This window comes from Nuphar pumila, chromosome 2, assembly GCF_984573655.1.
Source record: "Nuphar pumila chromosome 2, dmNupPumi1.hap1.1, whole genome shotgun sequence".
Classification (NCBI taxonomy): Eukaryota; Viridiplantae; Streptophyta; class Magnoliopsida; order Nymphaeales; family Nymphaeaceae; genus Nuphar; species Nuphar pumila.
In genome coordinates, this window is record NC_143250.1 from 90,802,726 (window position 1) to 90,824,707 (window position 21,982).

General features: G+C 41.1%; 2 protein-coding genes across 3 annotated transcripts in view; one reads left to right on the forward strand and one right to left on the reverse strand.

Annotated features, from left to right (window-relative positions):
* The first annotated feature begins 972 nt into the window (after nt 1–972).
* Nucleotides 973–1,952, forward strand: LOC149846062 (zinc-finger homeodomain protein 1-like). Its single transcript, XM_089997835.1, has one exon. The coding sequence runs from the start codon at nt 1,134–1,136 to the stop codon at nt 1,845–1,847; it is 714 nt and encodes a 237-aa protein (XP_089853961.1). The 5' UTR covers nt 973–1,133; the 3' UTR covers nt 1,848–1,952.
* Nucleotides 1,953–7,230: 5,278 nt separating this feature from the next.
* Nucleotides 7,231–21,982, reverse strand: part of LOC149846063 (GEM-like protein 1) — a 32,669-nt gene continuing 17,917 nt past the window's right edge. The window contains exon 4 of one of the 2 annotated variants that reach the window (XM_089996146.1): nt 7,231–7,477. In XM_089996146.1, coding sequence (XP_089852272.1) covers nt 7,400–7,477 — 78 coding nt within the window. In that variant the 3' untranslated portion in view covers nt 7,231–7,399. Of the gene's footprint in view, nt 7,478–10,661; nt 11,097–21,982 lie in introns of those variants that run through there. The other variant, XM_089996145.1, reaches the window with a different exon arrangement.

The window sequence follows — 21,982 nt, forward strand, 5'->3', positions numbered from 1 at the left end:
GATGAGACAACCACAAGCAATTATTTTATCTAATTTCCATAAAATGGCTCTGAAGAATTAATTAATAGTGATCTCTGTCGGACCATCGAGCCAATGAGTCGAGACATGCACAAAAGAGGAGAGGATCCGGTGCAATCACATGGCACAAAATTTGTACACCCCTCAATCAGGCTTTGGGCCCCACAACTGACTGGCCTGTCCCAAGATGGAGGGTGATCAGGTGCTTAATGCACAAATATCTGTGTAATCATATTGCACCCGATCTTTTCACCACAAAAGAAGAGAAGGAGAACGTCAAAGGGTGACGCAAACTTTTGAAGCCCACCACCAAAGTCCTCAGTCAGTCCTCAAAGAAACCAAAAAACACCAACACACCAGCAGCTCTCCCTGCCCGCGGCGCCCCCCCCCCTTCCATGTCAATCAAACAGCATCCCCCCTCGCCACAACCCCCAACTGTAAAGCAGACAAGCCTCTTGTTTTTTGGGGTTCAACTTTGTTCCCCCTCCTATCAATACTACTGCTACCACTAATCTTACACAGTCGTACATATATTGCGCCCAAGTGAGGTGAAACAGTGAAAACTGATGAGGTGGTCTTGAATCTGCTGAATTAACCCTTCTGTTGCGCTGCAGCGGGTGCACGGTTAAAAAAAAAACAAAAAACTGGAGGCGTAATTCTGGGGGTTGAAAAAAAGTACTGACGGTAGCCGGTGGTGCCTGTGGAGGTTTTGGTAACGGAAAAAGCATATGAAAACAATCGACTTTTTTGTTATTTTATCACTAAAATAATGACAACAACAAAAAAAGAAAACAAGAGAGAGAAAGAATTATCATCATTATCATCATCTGCCTTTTGTTTTTGAATAATAAAAAATAATAAAAATAGAGTAGAAAGGAGGAAGGTTATTATTATTATGGTGTATTTTGTTATTACCTAAGGGGAGGGGATTGTATCAATCGATGACCACCACCACCCTCAATTGTTCATCTTATCTGTTGGAAAGCACAACCTTAATCTTCCTCCCCGGGAAATGAACAGTTGGGCGCCGGCGAGGAAGAAGACGATGCAGGTGGGTTTTCTTTGGCAGTGAAGAGGGGAAATAAGCAAGGAAGCGCGAAAAGCAGCCAAGTGGAATGGAATTTGAAGATCAGGAAGATCAGGAGGAGGAAATAAGCTTGCCGGCACCGGCGAGTTATGAATCTCAAGGGAACTCGTCGGCGGCGGCAGCGAGAATGAGGATGAGCGGTGATATGGCAAAGAAACCGGTCAGTCGGTACCGGGAGTGCCTCAAGAACCACGCAGTGAGCATCGGGGGCCACGCCGTGGACGGGTGCGGAGAGTTCATGCCCGCCGGTGAGGAAGGGACTCTCGACGGCCTCAAATGCGCAGCGTGCAACTGCCACCGTAACTTCCACCGAAAGGAGACGGAGGGGGAGGCTGCTGCTGCTGCTGCCTTCCATCATCCCTCGCAGTTCTCACCTTATTATAGGCCGCCTCCACCTCCCCCGGGATACCTCTCTCACGTGCCCCACCGACCGGCCTTGGCGTTGCCTTCAAGTTCTGGAGGGGGTGGTAGCGGTGGTGCTGCTGCGCACAGTAAGGATGACCAAGACGACGTTTCTGGTGGTACTGGTGGCAGCAGTGGCGCTGCGAAGAAGAGGTTCCGGACCAAGTTCACGCAGGAACAGAAGGGGAAGATGCTTGCCTTCGCGGAGAGGTTGGGTTGGAGGATTCAGAAGCACGACGAGGCGGCGGTGCAGCAGTTCTGCATGGAGATTCCCGTGAAGAGGCATGTGCTCAAGGTGTGGATGCATAACAACAAACATACTCTTGGTAAGAAGGGCTGATTGATGTCTTAGAGGAGAATGATTTCTTCTTCTTCTACTTTTCTATCCGCCTTATTCCTTTTCCTGTAGGAAAGGAGGAGGATAATGATGATTTCAGAGCTGAGTGAGGCCGGGGGGGGGGGGGGGGAGAAGGGGGAGGGGGTTCTTTAGATATTTAGGCTGTAGATTTGAAGGTTTGATTACCGCAGGCATTCCACCACCGAGTTGATTTTTATGTCTACTGTTTTTGTTTCTCGTTATTTTTGATGTTTTCAGAATTGGATTCTTCCACCTCTTCATTCTCTCCTCAGTTTGTCATGCAACTCGATCGTGCACACACACACACACACACACGGAGAGGGTGTCTTACCGATTAAAGATGCCATCTGGTGGTGCACCTGATGGATGTAGAAAAGGAAGTAGGTGCGCGCGATCAAAGTGCAAAATGTCAGATGAAAATTGAAAGGGGAGACTGACGCTGAATTAAGACGAGTCATTAGGAGGTGAATGCCAGCAGCGTTTCCGTTTACCTCTCGCCTTCATCTTGCAATTTGATCGCCACCTAGTTCCTGCTAAAACCAGGTGCACCACCCAGACGGCATCTTCTTTAACAGGTAAGAGAGAGAGAGAGGGAGAGAGAGAGCACTGGCTTTTTTTTTGTATCAAGGCGTATGTATGCAAAAAAAATAAGCTTCAGATTGAAACAGGCTGAGGACGTAAGATGTCTTCAATGTAGCGTCATATTAGCTGCCTGCGAAATAAATGCGCTCCAGCTGCCCACTCCAAATTCACCATGGAACACCTTCGTTGTGTTACAAAGCCCGCGATGAGGGCAAGAAGTTGGGTTTCAGCAGAGAATTAATTGGTGATCGTCAGGTGAGGCATGTGAAGTCTGTTGCCATGTGCATTTTTGTTTTGCAGAAGCATAGCTGCGTCGCTGGCCCATTTGTATGGGTCTGACTGAGTGAGGTCCTCTGACGCTTGCGCTTGTGACTAGGATCCAGTCCCTATTAATTACTGGCAGCTAGGTATGACGCACCATGAGTGGTGAGGTCAGAGGTGACTTGGAACTTACCGGGCAGTCATTTGGTTTCGGTACTCTTGTTATACAGCTCATCAGCTGGAAGATCACGTTGATCTATATAGGCAGCGCCCTAAATTTTCAAGGGTGTTTAAATCCGGATTCTGAAGCACAGAATATTGTGGAGACCATCCTGTAAAATGACTCAAACCTGTAACCCTAAGTTATGGTGAAAGAAACTCCTTTTTCTATTTGTAGTCTATACTACATATGCTTAAGAAGTTTGAGAAGTTCAAGCGTAACAAGTAGGTTGAACACGAGCCAATATCAAGCTGATCCTGGTCTGTTTAAGCTTGACTCAAAAAACTGAAACCCTGCTCCGGCTCCACTTGAAATCGTCTTGAGCTTGTACCAACTGTCAAGATCGGGCTTGGCTCACATAGCTTGTTGAATTTGACGTATCGTAGCTGTAATAGTAATGAGGTACCTGTTGCCGTCAGAAATTTCTCCTCGCTGCTGGAGTTCATGCATTGCTGAAAAATGGAAATCACCTCGTCTTTGCAGCCACTGATTTTAAACGCCAAAATTAGAGAAGAGGAGAGTTTTGTTTCAATGAAAATCCTTTTCGCTTTCACTGAGAACCTATCTAATTTGGACGGCCGGCTTTCTGAAATCAGCAATTAAGATTTGCTTGGCATTGTCACTATGACTTCACAAACATATGTTGTATAATACAATGTAAACTAGAATGACTGATTCAGAACGAGCTCAAGGCTCCGATTGGTAGCCTTGTGTTGAGATGGAAATGCCATTTTCATGTGTTGCCACCATGTGCTGTTGAGAATGGAGTTGCCAAGAACATCCTCTTATGAATAGGTTGAAATGTGGCGTCATTGCTGCTACCTCTTATGAGAAAGGTACAGAGATCTTGGAGCAGTAATGCACCTAAACGAGGCCTATAGCTTACGACCACCCAGCGGATATATGTTTGGATCACGTTTAGGTGGAAAGTTTGGTCGATAAAATAGACGTTGCTCCCCGTTATATTTTTGTGCTTGCTTCCTTTCGAATCACTCAATTGCTGTTTTGTATCACCAACAGCAAAACCCGACCTGTCGTAAAGGGTAGCAGATCAGGTCATGCTGAACATGAGCGTTTTTGCTCATGCTGATATCGTGGCCATCCGATTTGCATTTTAAAAAGCTGAAAAGTCAGCAAAACCACGTGGCATTCATCAAAAATGCAAACAGACGGCCACGATGTTGGCATGACCAAAAACGCTCATGTTCAGCATGACCCTCATCTGCTTCCGTCATAAAGAGTCCTTGAGAAGAGAAAAAGGCAGATGAAATTAAGGATCCCTAGTCACACCACACAATCCTTTGTTTCTCTTTCTTCGGCCCGACCCAACGTGGCGCCCCGATTTATCGAAGGAGGAGGTCACATAACATTGTCTCTAACGTGTTTGCATGGCGGGACAAATGCCACGCGGGCAGACCAGCATGGCATTTGTCCTGAACTTTGCCAGTAGGATGCGCGACTGGCACGTCTCACTAATGGCTGCCACCCTTCCCCACGGAAGGACCCCTTTTTCGTCGTCCACGTTTTGGGCTGCAGTGCGCCTTGTGTATCAAACGCAGGATAGCTCCCGAGCACCCTGCACGGGTGTGCACTGAGTATCAAACACACCCTAAGGGGTTGTTTTGGTTCACGCTGTAGAAAGGTATTTCAGTGGAATCAGAAATCCCAAATGCTTCCCCTGAGGATCTATGCAAATCTCGCAAAAATATCGCAAGAAATTATCCGAAAGTCAAAAATGATAATTTCTCGCTAGTTTTTCTTCAAAAACCTCAGAGTTTTACGCTGGCTGTGGTTTCTTCGGGTTATAAAAAAAATGTGATATTTATGTTTTTATCAGCCATTTATCATTAAAAAAACTGTGGATTTTATTTTTATTTTCTTATAAAAATTAAATGTTTTTTATATTTTTATTGCCAAGATTTTGCCAAAAATGCAAGATTAAAAAAAAAAAAATCAAATTCTCGCCCGTTTTTGGCTGTCCATACTTGGTCGTTTTTAACTTTTGTCACTGTGGGTGTGACATGGATATGGCTGAAACCCTTTATTTGAGTGGAAAACGTATAGGCCCCACTCCCGCTTTTCCCACTTAGAGTTTGTTTCAACCCTGACCCGGGCATGTTTGATGGTTTGTTCAGGATTGGACGAAATGAACAAAAAAGATGAAACAAAATACTGTTTGTTCGGTAACAAGTACCAAGTCCAATGTTTGTTTGGACCATACTCGGATGTTGTGTTCCAAATATTCGTTGTTTGATGATGATGTACCAACAACTTGAACAATCATGGATAATGGGTTAGATTATTTTGTTTTGGATAATATGACCCGATCCGCCAAACCATATAAGTGTTTCAATATGTTTATTATGGATTTTAACTTCGGATATCGGATTGAATAAAAAAACTAAAAAATATTTGTAACAACCAAAATTCACATATCTGGCCTTAATATTTAACACAACAAATGGTAACTCTTACATATGGCAAGGAGAGTATTGTGACAAACATTAAATATGGTAACTTGTGTACAAGTTGAAATTAAAACATGCTCTACTTGCAAAAGAACACAAAAAAAATAGATGATTTTAAATGGTGCAGGGCTTGTTCTACACAGATGGTGGTGTAATCAAAGCAGATAAGATATTGTCTGGCTCCCGTCAAGCAGCAAAAACAGTTGGTTGCTGCACCATATAACTTTCAATCTTGGTTAATTTAATGGGATTCCTTAGACAACAATCTACATCCACATATGAAAAGAAAAAATCAAATTGAACAACGAACTTGATTCGGAGGTTCATATTATTCCACACCTTGCATGAGTAATACTAGGAAAAGAGGAACCGGCTCTAAAAGGACCACACTGAGTGCCTTTTTTGGTCAGAGAGAGAGAGAGAGAGAGAGAGGACGTCACCCGCGGATTGGAAGAGCAAGAAGATCAGAGAGAAGGAAGGGACGATCCTAGCCGCCATTATGCTCCTCGGCCCCTCACGTCTGCCTGTCCCTCTGGCCGCTGCCCTTTCATCGTTCCATTGCGTCCAACGTTTGTTGTGATTTATATTCTTTTTATGTTTTTTGTCCCATGTGACGTGCAACACTTGCCATCAAACGTGCCCTAAGGGTATGTTTGAAGGATTGTTCAGGGTTGGACAAAATGAACAAAAAAAACATAACATAACATTGGTTCTGTTCGTTCTGTAACAATTGTTACAAGTCCAACGTTTGTTTGGATTGTACTCAAATGCTATGTTTCAAATGTCCGTTGTTTGATGACGATATGCGGACAACTTGGACAGTCATGGATAATGAGTTGAATTACTTCGTTTTGGATTGTATGACCCGATCCGTCCACCATTTTACATGTTTTAACAAGTTTATTATGATTTTTTGCCCAGATATGTATCCAATTATGAAATTATATCTAAAATCATAAAATTTTACCCTGAATATGGATTTAAAATTGAATTTTTGCCCCAAATATGGATCTTGAATGGGATTTTTGCTCCAAATAAGGATCTCAAATTGAATTTTTGCCCCGAATATGAATCTTGAATTAGAATTTTGCCCCAAATATGGATTTTTGCCTCGAATATGGTTCTCAAATTGGATATTTGCCCTAAATATATATTTTTGCCTCGAATATGAATCTCAAATTGAACTTTTTGCCCCCAAGGCTAGAAATAATAAGCTTTATTAATCATCAGATAAGCTGAAAATCAGTCAAATGAAAATTATCTCTATCAAAAGCTTGGTACATTTTAACAATTGATAATGAACAAGTAAACTTTTTATTTCTAGAGAACTATCAACATGTCACAAACCAGAACCTTAACTCTAACCTTAGAACTGTTCAATGAGCTCTCTAATCAAAAGCTATAGCAGATTAAGCTAATTAAGTGAATATGAGATACTTTCAAAATTTGAGACAAATGAGAAAGCATTAAGTTCTCTTGGTATCGCGTTTTCCAAGTCACCTTGACTGGTAAGGAGTGAAGTAACCTGCAAATGCATTTGAAGCAAACATGATCATTGCAGGCACATTCATATTGACACTGAGGCTCTCACCCTGCTCGTTGAAAAGGTAAAATTTTGTTCAAAAATTTGGCAAATGTTAATCTACATAAGGTAGATACACAAGAGGATACTTCATCTGGATCGTAGTGTCGTCACCAAGAACGATTGCAGAGCTTTATAAAAAACAGATGTACGGTTGGTGTTTATTCAGTGGCTGAATTGCAGTAACTCAAAACTTGATTGTCATGACCAAAGGACCGTGCATTTTTTGAAGAATATCCCCATGTGAAGCACAGGAACAAAAAAAGAAATTATCAATTGACATTTTCTCATAAACACTGCAACAAATATACGGAAAAACATAGACTTGCCTTCAGCAGCTCAAAAATACAATATCGTGTATCATAGTCAGATAATGTTGGATAAAGAACTTTGAAGTCAGCATTGTTGACATATTCAAATATTAGACTGGGGGTCTTTGAGTGCTGATCTCTAACAATATACCACAAAGGTTCTGCAAAATCTTTATCGCCCTCTTTATCTGCATCCACAAGATTAACCAGAGAGAGATGAAAAAATGCTAAGTAAAAAAAAAAGTAACAAAAAGAATCATAGAAAGGCCATAAAATATATGAACAACGACCGTATTTGGCGTGCTTGATAAAACTTGACACTTGTAGAAGAAAACAAAGCAGAAAAGCTGATTCACAGAAGGAACTGATGCTCGACTGACATGGAGATGTAATTTGAGGCAAATCAATTGCATGTACATAGTATCCGATGCAAATTGATACTTGTTAGTTGTTACACCCTTAAAAACAAAGGGTTTGTTGTATCACCTATCATGCCTATTGGTGAATTATAGTATTCTGAGCATCCCATAGTCCACCTCTGTCCTTCTTAAAGAACATTGAGCAAGCCAAAAATTCATATTTAAATCATCAAAAAATTCAGTTTATTAGCATATGCCTCAGCAGTGCAAATCAAAACTGAATGTAGTTCTTTCCTAGACAGGAATTGCTAAGAAGCTGAATTTCATGCATTAAATAAATGGGTTGATTCAACCCAAACAGAATACGCAATTGGTTCATTCAGCTATACATTTGTGAACAGCAAAACCATAAAAAATCAGAAAAGGAGGTTTCTTAACAACAACAAATATATATCAGATTCAATGCTTAATCAAGTTCAATACCAAATAAGAACATATGTCCAAAAAAATAGATCCTAACTAAACGTCTAAACAAAGAACAAACACAAAAGTTATCCAAAAAAAAAAAATCAGTCACACGTAATTAAATTTCCAGAAGCATAGGAAAAGTGGAAAATGTTCGTAGCTCTGGTGTTACAACGTTGGTCAGTGTTCACCCAATAGTTAACCTACTTCGACAGCACCAACACAACACTCAGACGGTTCAGCAGGGAACATGTTTGGTCGTCTTCCTAATGGTGGCATCCATGAAGGATGCCGCAACCACACAAGGCACCAAGGAGAGAGAGGGAGAAGGTGTCTCCTTCTAGCTTCCAATGCTTTCTCATTGGCTTCGACACAAGGGAGGATTCTCGAACAGCAATAGCCAAGACAGTAGCAACCCCTTTCCAAAAGGGGTGTCTCTAGCGTAAACCCTAGCTTTGGAAGTGGCATCGGGCCGTCGGACGGACTTTTCGATCTTCTTCCCAAGGGTTTCCAGTGGGGGAGGGTGTCAGTGGCAGGCGGGATCGGGGAGGGCGATTGGGGCTCTGCAGTGGATCTCCCAACAATCGGCGGGGGGCCGGTCTGTGAGCAGTGGGATGGCAGTGAGCGGTGCTGGATGAATCTGCGATCGACACCATCATCGGGGCCGACCGATATCCGTCGGAAACATCACTGCTGCCCTCCACCGTTGCCCCTCTGGCCGCTACACAGAAGAGGGAGAGAGCTCCGAGAGAGAGTGTCGGGCGTGCGAGATGGTTCGGCATGCCCGTCGAGAAAATTTCATTCTTTTCGTTCCTGTTATCTTTGTAACAGGGGGGAGGGTGGAACGAAAATAACATGCATATAAGAACGCAGCGGACGTGCAGAACGTCATTCGCGGCGTCCAATGTTTGTTAAAAATCGCCATTTTTAGCATAATTTTCGTCCGAATAACACTGAGAGCAGTGCATCAAACATACCCTGAGGGTATATTTGAGATCGTGCTGGACAAAAAGGCTAATATTCATATTTTTTTAACAAACGTAGGACACGATAGACACATGAAACGTTGTCAAGCGTCCACATTACCTTGTTATTTTCTTTCCACCCCCTGCTATGAAAAAGAACAGGACAGGGGAGCATTTAAAAAAAAATGTATCAATGCCCCCCCCCCCCCCCCCCCCCCCGTGCAGCAGAGGCCGGTGGAGGGGGGAGGCCCTTTGCCAGCCGGTGGAGGGGGGAGGCGAGGCCGCCATTGCTCACCGCCATCATAATTTCACCTCCTCTACCAGCCGTGCCATACAAACAACAAGAACTCCTCTCTCTCCATTGTTTTTGTGCAAAGAAGAAGAAGAAGAAGGGAAAGGAGAGCTGGGTTGGATTGATTGATCGGCGTCGGGGAGCATGTGGACGAAGCCGGTGGCGAGGATGACGCCAACGGTGAAAGCCTTCACGGCAACAAATAGGTTGCCGTCCATCGGGAGGAGCCACCACTTCTGGCCGAGCAGCGGCAGCGCCACACCCACCACTCCTGCCACCAGGATGATGAAGATGGTCGCGCTCTTGAGCCACAGCACCACCGGCTTGTCCCTGCACTCCACCTCCTGCCCGCTCATTTCACAGCCGCTCATTGCCACTGACCACGCCACCACCTTTGCACAAACTACCCCCACCGATCAAAAAAAACAATTTTTGTATTGGGCCAGAAAAAGGAAGAAAGAAAGGTTTAGGCATAGTTCTGAGTTTCGTCAATGAGGTAAAGGCATTCAGACTCTGATTTTTCTGTTTGTTTCTTACAAATTCCGTAGTTCCTGCAATTTTTCATTCATTTCATGCGATCTGTTGTTAATTCAGTGAATTCCTATTCATTTCGCTAATCATCCATTTGATTTAGTATATAGAACTAATGATTTCAGGAAAGAAATAATTGACAAAATTCTGAAAATTTTACATGAGTTTCTTCATTATTTACTGGAATAATGTGATTGCTCGCACATCATCAAACAACAGACATTTAGAACAAAACATCGGAGAAAGATCCAAACAAACGTTGAACTTGGTACAGCTGTTATGGAATGAACAGAACCACATCTTTTTTGTTCATTTCGTCCAAATCATGAACAAACCATGGGTGCAGTGGCCAGCATACCAACTGTTAGGAACTGTGACCTGACCTACTAGTGGGAAGGTTTGACGCAAGTCAATAGGATGAAGGTCAGCTTAGACAGTAACCGACCAAAAACTGAAGATTGGCAAGCAAATAATACCCTATTCTGAAATACATGCGGTTTATGTGCTGCCCTTTATTTTTTGCAATTCTCCATACACGAAAACCAAATTGTTTACCTTTGCAGGTTTATTTTGATGTGTCACGCAAGGCCAACATTTGCCAGCATGAAACATCGCGGCTCAGCCTACAACTCAATTTTCAACTGCTGGTTTTGATTGGGGCCATTCCAACAATAAAAAGTGTCTAATAATAATGTAAGAATACTAACTACTAAGCGAGACAAGAGAGAAACCGGCATAACAAAATCCAAAACAAATTCTAGCAGAATTATTGTTCTTCAAAATAAGTTTCTGCACACTATACAGCCATGTTCATCTCAGAACCTCCTGGAAGAATAAAATATTAAGTTTTACATTGCCAAACAATGACACCCTTAGAAAAGAACAGCAGCAACTTTACATAAATCACACCCAGTGTTCAAACCTTAGTTCAACATAACTCAAATACAAATTCGTTGGGGCATGCACATGCCAATAACTAAGCTTCCTCTCAGGCTTGTGGTTCCATAATGCTCATGCTAACTGAGAGCGGAGTCACAATTTCCTCTAGGCTTTTAATGGCACCGTCATAATTCACAAAGCCCATGAACCAAAATTCATGGTTGTCAATAGATGTAACCTGCAGATACTTTTCTGCAGGATTTATTTTGCTTGATGAAGCATTGACTGATTTTAGCTGATGAAGTGGAATTACCACCTGTTTTTCCAAAACAAAAGCATCAGAATACACAAAAACCATACGACAAACAACAAATTCATGTACATATCACTTCACTCATGTCTGACATTTTACAAATCAGATTTAACTGAAAGCAAGTTGCTTGATGGAATTCCCAAAGTAGTCCATTTTTCAAATCCATTTATACGATTGTGTCAAGCATTGCCGGGTCTATCGCTTGCACTCCAAACAAAGGAAATGACATGCAGGGCCAATGAAAATACAGGAATAGGATAATTCACATTGATAAGTTCCCTCCATGATCAGGGTTCGCAAATGTAACTGTTGTTAGATCATCATATTTCAACCCTAATTTAAATCATGTTTGTATTCCCAACAAATGAGATGAGAAGGATCCATCAAGAAATACAGGAACAATATGTGTTCTTAGGAGATCACAAAGACATGAAAGGAAAGGCAAATGCCATGTTCTAGCAATGCAATGGAATTAGGATCTGTTTAACATGGACACCCTGCTTAGATGCAACTAGTGTCTGCCATGACCCAATAGTGAACACAGCACTAGACGCACCATGATACTTCCATGGACACAGTCTGCGTCACATGGATACAGGTACAGGAACAAGATATGACGAAGATACGGTGTATGACATGGCAGTTCTCAACCACTGGCCATAGGGACATGGCCACATGCACACACACATCAATAGATGAATATCATCTCAAATGATGAACTCTTGGACAACAATTCTAAGACATTATGATTGGAAACATCAAAGAATGAAACTAAGTGGAGAGAGAGAGGGTTTTCTAACTCTAAGTATAACAATTGTTGATGGAAGCTCCCGATACCCATGCAATGTCCCCCCTTTTACTGATGCCCTCTTCCCCGGCCTCATTTCCCCTTCTTCCCTCCCTACTGACATCCCATTCCTCTTATCCATCTTCTTCCCTTCATCCTAACCCTAACAGTGTCTTGACTCAGCTATTCCCCCCCCCCCAAGTCAACCTAACCGTTCGCTTTGCTGCCATTGTAGCCCCCCTCTTCAAGCTCTTGCTCTCCTACTGCAGAACTCAGGCCTTGGTCTGATTTAACTATTGTTCCTCATCCTTATCCTCCCTCATTCAGTGATGGCAAACTCTTGTTACAACCCTCCAAGGAATAAAACTCATCTTGAGTTCGTGCTATGGAGAGTTCTCATTGGTGGGTCACTTTTCGGCAAGGAGCTTCAATGTGAAGTGGCTTATTGTAAGACCCCTACCCTGCGGCGGCCATGGCCAAGCAGGCCGTCGGCAAGAGGCCGAGGGCCAAAGCCGTTGTCCAAGTGGAAAAGGGGCTGGCTCAGCCATGGCTGACGCCCCAGGACGCGGCAGCACCAGCGTTGGCCTTGCCGCCCGGCCGCGTGGCCTAGACAAGGCGGCCACAAAAGCTTATGGTAGTTGCCAAACACTTAAGGTTCCTCCTGCGAGCGGGGAGTCAGCGCCTAAAGCACTTATATAGGCGACCCTTCTCCCGACAGTCGACCGCAACCCTCGGGGCCACGTCGGCTGGACTTGGGCATTGTCTTGAAGATGGACAGGCAGCGTCGAGGCCGACTCACCTTCAGACATAACTCCAAGAAAGGCGGAGGTCTCCTATGCATGCAGGCAGGGTTCAGCCGGCGTGAAATGCGGGAGTGGCTGGAACGACCCTTCAAGTAGCTAAGGCGTACAACTGTGCGGGAAGCAACTGCAGAACATCGTGGCCGAGAAGGGGGCGGCCATGTAGCCCACGAAGGAGGCATCGAGGCAGTCGTGCGGAGGACGGTTGCAGCGATCCGACGTGGGCAGGCCCATGACCGAAGAAGGCAGACTTCGGCACAGCAAGCGAGAACAGTTATGCAACGTGGTCACGAGCTTGGGCCACGTTGCTAAGGATTCGCATTGGGGCGGCCATCAGGGGATGGTGGGGTGTGGCGTGGAGTTCGGCGCCCACTCATGTAAAGGAGAAATCCCATGTAACTGCAGAGTGCCGGCTATAAATAGCTCAGCTTGTGTAGGGCTCAGCAGAGGCAAAAAGGGTGACGAAAGTCTAAGTTGTGTAATCGGCTAAGTGTAAAGTTCTTGTGAGCAATAAGAAGGAAAAGGGTTCCTTTGGGGCCATTACCTTGTGTGCGCTTAGGAGCGAAGGGCTGCTAAGCCTCCCTGTTGGGTTCCGGAGAGGACTTAGGCCGCACGGGTGGGAAAAAGAAAGAAGAGTACCCGTGACACTTATCCAGTAAAGAATCTAGGGTGATCCGGGGGGAGTTTTTCTCTGTTTGCTCTTAGAAACCTGGTTGCCCTCTTTGTTTCTTGGAAAATGGTTTAAAGCCAGTGTGGATGAGAGCTCATGGGTTGCCAGCAGAGTTTTGGACTTTGCACATTTTCCAGTCCATTGCAGAAGGTCTAGAAGGCAGGCTTATCACCATGGATGGAGCTACTCAAGCACACTCATGTTGCTTTTGCAGGTCTTTGCTACACCCTGCCCCCAAAAGCTTGGGTGATCCAATCCTTTGTGATTGTGGTGGACTCGATGGCTTTGGTTCTATCTCCTTTCGAGTATGAAGATGCATTGTTCAATAAGAAACAATCTAAACCCTTGGGCAAGGTATCCAACCAGTCCACTGCTGACCCCAAGCATGTTGGAGATAGACATGGTTCAGGTATTTCACATGGGCATACCCAAATCGTGGAAAGAGCGTCTCCCACTAACCTAGACCACCAGCCTGCCTCTTCTGCTGGTCTGCATGTTGTTCCTACTGACTACCTTGAGCCTTCTTTGACGACTGTTAGTCAGCCCTCTGCTGCTCAGACCAGTCACAAACATTCCCAGCCACCCCTACTGTATGCCTAAACAGGTTTTGTCAGTTTTAGCAGAGTTTCAGATCTGAATATAGTGAGAGAGAGAGGATGAATGAATCCTATGGGATGTTCCTCTATTTCTGTATACACAATATGTTTATATAGAAAACAATACAGATATTGTGCTACATCAGGACTGTTTCACAAGACTTTGAATTGGACTAGAACTGGTCCAGAAATATGACTAAAATACCCTCAGCTGGGTTCCTGTTATGACTAGAATTCCTATTATGACCAGAATACCCTCATGTCTTCTATCCTTAACACTCCCTTTCAAACTGTGCAAGGGTTTTAACCATGGACAGTTTGTTTTTAAGCAGCCAATGACGAAGAAAGGGCAACAGTTTGGTGAAGAGATCAGCCACTTGATGTTCTCCAAAAATAAGACGTGGCTGCACTTCCTTATCTTCTACTTGTTCGCGAACAAAATAATGATCCAACTCAACGTGCTTCATCTTTCCATGTTGAACAGGATTAGTCGCAACTGCCACAACACTTAGATTATCAGAATATACGAGGAATTTATCTATCCGCTGTCTCAGACCCGACAATATATAACGAATCCATAAAATTTCAGACGTGGCAGCAGTCATTGTTCTATATTCAGCTTTCGTGTTTGGTCTGGCTACTGTTCTTTGTCTCCTACTTGACCATGCGACCAAATGCCTTCCCAAAAATACTTCATAACCTGTAACTGACATTCTCGTGGAGGGATCACCAGTCCAATCTGCGTCTAAATAGGTAACTACCACAAGGTTCCTTGAATATGTATGATTTGTCGGTTTGGACTTTGGAGTATATAAGACTATCAGTGAGCATGCCTTTGATATATCTAAGGATTCTTTTTACAACATCCATGTAGCTTTGCCTCGGAGCATGCATAAATTGTGATACCTGGTTAACGGCATAAGCCAGATTTGGTCTTGTAAAGGTTAGGTATTGAAGTGCCCCTACTATACTTCTGAATCTCTCCGGAGAGTTCAACAAGCCATCATCTTCAATATCTCCATGCATTTTGGTATTTAATGTCATTGGTGTTTTAGCCGGCTTACATTCAGTCATACCACTACGTTCTAGGAGATCCTGAGCATATTTACTTTATGAAAGAGACAAAGAAGTAGGTGTTCTATCCACTTGTACACCAAGAAAATACCTGAGGACCCAAATCCTTCATGTGAAACTTATGATGTAGGAAGGTCTTGAGATCTTGAATAAGTGACTGACTACTCTATGTTATAATAATGTCATCATGTCATATCAAAATTATCAATGTGAGTAAAGGAGTAATCACATTGACTACGTGTGAAGCCAATAGATCAAACTATTGTACTGAATGTCTTAAACCATGCCCTGGATGTCTGCTTGAGGCCATAGATGGCCTTTCTTAATCTCAAGGTTGTCTTCGCAACATCACCTTCGGGATAATTGGGAGGATGCTTCATATATACCTCTTCATATAATCTTCGGTGAAGGAACACATTCTTCACATCAAGTTGATACAGTTGCCAAAAAAAAACGACAAGAGAAAGAATAACACAAATTGTTCCCATTCTGACAACATGGCTGAAAGTTTCATCAAAATCAAGGCCATGTTCCTGAGTATATCCTTTGGCAACTAATTTTTTCTTATACTTCTCAATACTGTTGTCAGCCTTATACTTAATTTTATAGACCCATCTACATCCAACAATGTTTTTATCTATGGGTCCATGTCTTCCCAAGTGCCACACTCATGCAAAGCATTGTTGGGTGCCTCTGCAAAATTGTATTGTTCATTTTCTTGATGAATGGCAGTCATAAACAATCTAAAGTCAACAAAAAATGTATTATAACTTATCCACTTGTCCGGCGGATGGCATGGCCTAGCGGATCTCCTTAATTGAATATGTTGTCCATCAGAACTACCACTAGTTTCTGTTATGTCATGAAAATCATCTTCAGTTCCCTCTTGGATGCTATCAACATCATTAGCTCTTTGATTGGGTTGTGATCCAAGATGCACCTTAGAACACCTCTTATATACCAAGGGAACTATTGAAACTGAACTGGACAAAAAAATATCATTAGAACCAACAGTAAATGATTTGGTTCCGCTATCATGTCTAATATCTGAGTTTTACATAATGCTGAATTCATGAGCAAAAAAATAGAGTTTTTTTACCTTAACCCACTTCCTTGAGTGAAAAAATTGTAGAAATGCACTCTTGATGAAATCGCAAAAGCCCTCTTCCTTGCACACGGATCGGTCCCCAAATCGCTGTCACGACTACAAGAGTGCATGGATACCTCTCTGATGGCCTCTACATAAATGAGGAAATCGGCCCTCAAGAGGTCTTTAACCCCCCCCCCCCCCAAAAAAAAAAACAAAATACGAATTGGTATTTTCTAAAGTGCACCGAAGGTGTATCGTATGGCTATCAATATGACTGTCGGACTGTCATCAACAGTCATATTTATGATTGTTGGAGGCAATCCAAGTATTAGCTGGACTGCCTCCCTTTTTCTCTCTTCCTTGGCTCTATAAATAGAACTCTCCCTTGTATGAATATATGCTTTTCTAAGCATTGTTGTGGTTCAATACATTTTATATTTTTACATTGTGTTTTTTTTGTGACTTGTGTTTGGTGATTATCTCCTTTGTTGAAATTGTGGTTGGCCCATTAGTAGCCCTATTGTAATTGTACTCGCTTGTAGCCTTTAGTGGCATTCTATTGTATTTGTATTGTTTCATTTCATGGTATTAGAGCCTAGTGCTCTTGTGTTTTGAAAGACACCTTGATCCTGCTCTCCTTGTGGTGGTGATCATTTTCAAGTCTTCCTCTTCACCGTGATTGTCATCATGGACGAAAGAGAATTTTTCTCCATCATCTACAAACTTAATGAAATCAACTACTTGATATGGGCTACCGCCATGAAAAACCACATCAAAAGAAAAAAGCTATGGGGTTTTGTTAGTGGAACCACTACCGAACCACAATTAAAGCAAATAAGGAAAGAAAATCAAATTAAAGCTCTTTTCGAATAAGAAGAAGTGAAGGCTCTACAAGAATACCAAGAAAGAGTGAAGGATTGGGAGGCTAACAAAGCTTAAATACCCTAATGGTTCATGAATACCATGTAGTTCAAGATCATTACCAATATTATAAAATTCAAAAAAGCATGTGTGTTTTTAAATAGCACATTCATTCAAAAGGACATGGCTCAATTATATTATCTCAAAGATAAAGTACGTGCTACCAAACAAGAAGATAAGAGCAGGATTTTTATGGTCTCTTATATCCCATATGGGACGAATTGGTTATGCTAGAGCCTAAGTGAGAAGGTTTGACAATTGAAATGAGGCAAAGGCAAGTAGAAAGAGAAAATATTTTCTCCATTCTATATGACCTTAGGCCGAAATTTGAGCAAGTACGATCATCTCTTCTTCATAGAACTTCAGCTCCTTCTATAAGTGAAGCTCTTTCCCATGTGTGTCAAGCGGAAACTAGACTTGGGATGCACAAGACTAGTGATGAGGTCGTTGTCGTATCAAGACCCGAAAACTATGTAAAAACCTATAAACCTTATTACTTTGAGAAAAAATATAATGGAGGAGGAATGAAGATCATTTGTCACTTTTGTAATGAACCGGAGCATATAAGACCGGATTGTCCAAAACTTAAAAGAAATGTAGCGACGATAAGTGAATAACCTCCAAAACGTGAAGAAACAAGAAAATGAGGCAACTTCAATGATTTAACTGCCAGTCAAATTGCAGAGGTCATTTCACAAATTCTAAGTCACTCCTCCATCCGGTGCCGTCGTATCTTCCTCTTCTCCTCCAAGTAAAACCTCTTGGATTTTGGATTCATGAGCCTCTTTTATAATGACATATATTGAATCCTTACTTCCCAAGTGCACTGGTTCATATTTTTCATGTGTGTCAACCCTGATAGAACTTCTTTAAATGTGAAAAGTATAGGAAATTTTAAATTTTCAAATGATTCAAAAAATTTTCTTGTTTCAAATGTTAGAATTATTCAAAAACTTAATTTAAATATTTTTTCGGTTTCTTAAATCTCCGATTATGGGTGTAATGTTTTTTTCTCATCTAAGGCTTGTTGGGGCAGGATCTCCAGTTGGAGAAGCTGATTGGGCAAGGTCATAGAAGAGGAGACCTTTACTATATGATTTTTTATGTTTTACTAAAAAGTCTTTTTGTAACTATGCTAAAGAAGTTGACTTAGACCTTTGGCATAGACATCTAGGGCATCCAAGTATACCCAAACTATCTCTTTTTTTCGTTTTTGAAAAAAACTTTTAAGAAAAAAGACTATATATGTAATGATTGTATACTTGAAAAAATGAAAATGTTACCTTTTGGTTCTAGAACCTCTTTATCTAATGAAAATTTTGAATTGGTGCATTCGGATGTGTGGGGTCTTGCTCCCGTTATGTCAAAAGGTGGATTATCATATTATGTTACATTTATATATGATTTTAGTAGACATACTTGGATCTACTTCCTTAAATTCAAATATGAAGTGCTTTCATCTTATAAAGATTTTCATAATCTTGTGAAAAATCAATTTAAAACAAATATTAAGAGCTTCGCTCTAATTTAAGGAGATAATTTCTTTCGAATGAATTTTATCTAAAAACCAAAGGTATTTTACACCAAAAATCATGTCTTCGGAGGCTCGAACTTCTCAACAAAATGAAATTGCCGAGAGAAAACATCGTCGTATTGTTGAAACTACTAGGACTTATTTCAAAAGGAGTTCCAAAAAGGTTTTGGGCCGAAGCCGCTCTTACAATGGTGTATTTAATAAATAGAATGCCTTCTCAAATCTTAGAAAACAAGTCTCTAATTGAAAAGCATTTTAAAATTATTCCCGATTTGAAAAGATTAAGGGTTTTTTGATGTAAATGCTTTATGCTCCTTAAAAAACATGATAAACTCTCTCTCAAAGCTATTGAATGTGTATTTTTTGGATATGCCGAAAACCAAAAAGGCTATCAGTGCTATGATTTAAAAAATGATAAAATTTATGTGTCTAGGAATGTTACTTTTCTTGAAAAAGAAAAAAGATTTGATCTTGAAAACCTAAGGAAGAATTCGATTATGTTTTTTGTTTGACTTGTTGCCTAAGTCAAATGTTGAGATTGATTGTGAAAATGATGATAATGAAGTTAGTGATAATACTGAACCAAGGGATGAATCGAGCAATGAAGGAGAACCTACTCGTGATCTTATACATTACTCTAGACGTGGTAATGGGGAGCATCCATGTGCACTTGAAAAATATAGTCAACAGCTTGAAATAGAGGAACCTAGTCTTAGAAGATAAGAACGAATATCTAAAACCCCAAGTAGGTTTGTTTCGTATGAACCATTTTCTCCTAATTATAGGGCATGTCTTCTAGTCATTCATTCATATCATGAGTCATCCAACTATAGAGAAGATAAAGACATCAATGAATGTGTTGAGGCTATGAACTTCGAATTAGATGCATTACATAAGGCCAATACTTGAGAAATCTAACATCTTCCCAAGGGCAAGATTACAATAGGATGCAAATGGGTTTTTAAGATCAAAACAAAGAGTGGTGGATCATTAGAAAGATACAAAGCTAGGTTGGTTGCAAAAAGTATTCTCAGGAATATGGTATAAGACTATGAAGAGACCTTTACAATACTTTTTTGAATGAAATTTAAATGAAGAAGTTTACATGGATCCTCCCCCTAGTCTAAATATTGAAAAAGGCATGGTTTGCCGCCTATGTCACATAGGTGCGGGTGCGGCGATGCAGCACTTTAAAAAGCTTGGGTGTGGGGGTGCGGAGAGAGTGTGTGTGTGTGTATATAAACTTTTTAACAGTTTTAAGTTAACACTACATGTATTTGTGTGCATTTATGTATATATATAGAATATAAAAATAAACTTGATTAGGGTTAACTGAATCCACTTTTGGATAGAAATGGACCTCAGTGTGGTTGACTTCACCTAACACAAAAGAAGATGTGTCCAAGTGTCGCACCTGCCTAGGTGTGGGTGCGATGCAGGTGCGGTGCCCTGTGAGAAGAGTCTGTGTGATATAGTTTGCCACCTTCATAAAGCTTTATATGAGCTTAAACAAGCCCCTACAACATGGAATGATCGGTTCAGTAGGACTATGTTACATTTTGGATTTAAATCATGTTACACTGGCACTGCTCTTTTTATAAAATCTACATGTTCTATGATTGTCATTTTTCTCCTTATGTTGATATAATCATCATTGAAAGTGATAAGAAGGCACTTGAAGAAATTGAAATTATGCTTAAGAAAATGTTTGATATAACTGACCTTGGTTTCTTGAGATATTTCTTAGGTATTGAAGTAGCCTATTCGCCAAGAGGATATCAAATAAAGTTTGCAACCGATATTGTTGCACGTTCAGAGATCACAAACGAGAAATCTACTATCACTCCTGAAGTGATTAATGCCAAAATGAGAGTTGAAGACGAAGTCTTATTGGATGATCCAACCCCTTATAGGCAGCTTATTGGATCACTAATGTATTTGTTTATTACTAGATCGGATATTGTGCATGCAATGCATACTGCAAGTCAATTTCAACATGCGCCTACTTCAATTCACATGAGTGTTATGCTAAGAATAGTTCGATACATTAAAAATAATATATAAAGGGTTATTCTTATTCTCTTCCTCATTATTAAATCTTATTGCATATATTGATTATGACTGGGGAGGAGATCCCAATAACTGACACTCAACTACGAGTTTTTGTATATTCTTAGGTGATTTCCTTATATCTTGGAGGTGTAAAAAGAAGCAGAAGGTATTGTTGTCATCCACAGAAGCTGAATATAGAGTGATGACTACAACAACAACCGAGGTCGTGTGGCTGCAGTAATCACTTACTTATATGGGAGTTGATGTCTCAAAACCTTCAAAGTTATGTTGTGATAACAAGAGTGCCATATATATAGTCAACAATCATACATTCCATGAACGAACGAAGCACGTCAAAATGGATTGTCACTACGTTCAGGAAGAATACTTGAAAGGAACGATTGATTTACCATATGTACCATGTACCATGTACCATCCGAATTTTAGATTGCAGACTTCTTCACCAAAGCTCTTCCTCTACCACAGTTTTTTGTTTTAACAAACTTTCAGTGATCTCACCCTTAGTTTGAAGGGGAGTGTTAAAATATATATATAGGGCTTTTTGGTCATTTCACATCATGTAAGCTCTTTATTGTCGGTATTTTTATTTTTTTACTGTTATAGTCAATGACTGTTGGAGCAGTCCAACTAGCTGTTAGACTGCCTCCAACAGTCATAAAACAGTCATATTTATGACTGTTGGAGGCAGTCCAACTAATAGCTGGACTGCCTCCCTTTTTCTCTCATCTTTGGCTCTACAAATAAAGCTCTCCCTTGTATGAATATATACTTTTCTAAGCATTTTTGTGGTTCAATACATTTTCTATTTTTACATTGTGTTTTCTTTTTTGACTTGTGTTTGGTGATTGTCTGCTTCATTGAGATTGTGGTTGGCCCATTAGTGGTCCTATTGTAATTGTGCTCTCTTGTAGCCCTTTGTGGCATTCTATTGTATTTGTATTGTTTCATTTCAAACTCCAGAGTGATTCAACTGAAGACACCCTCGGTTATGATAGTTTGACCTAACAGCCACTGTCAAAGCCTTGCTAGCAGGAAATATTGCATCCCCAGTTCAATCAAAACAAGCTAATCTAAAATTGATAGAGAATTGACCAACTTCTCCCAATTTTTAGACAAAATCACGAGGAAAATCAAATACAATGAAAACCAACCAAGCAAATATATATGATATGACAGTGCACTACCAAATACCTCCCTTAGATTCATGGCCCACACAGTAACAAGTGGCATATAATCATTGCTGCCAGTTAATTGAGATGAATAATGGAAGTGGAAGCTAAAAAGGTGTTGACACCATTATCATATTGACAGCTGTTATAGTTCAAGAATAGCATCTGCAAAGTA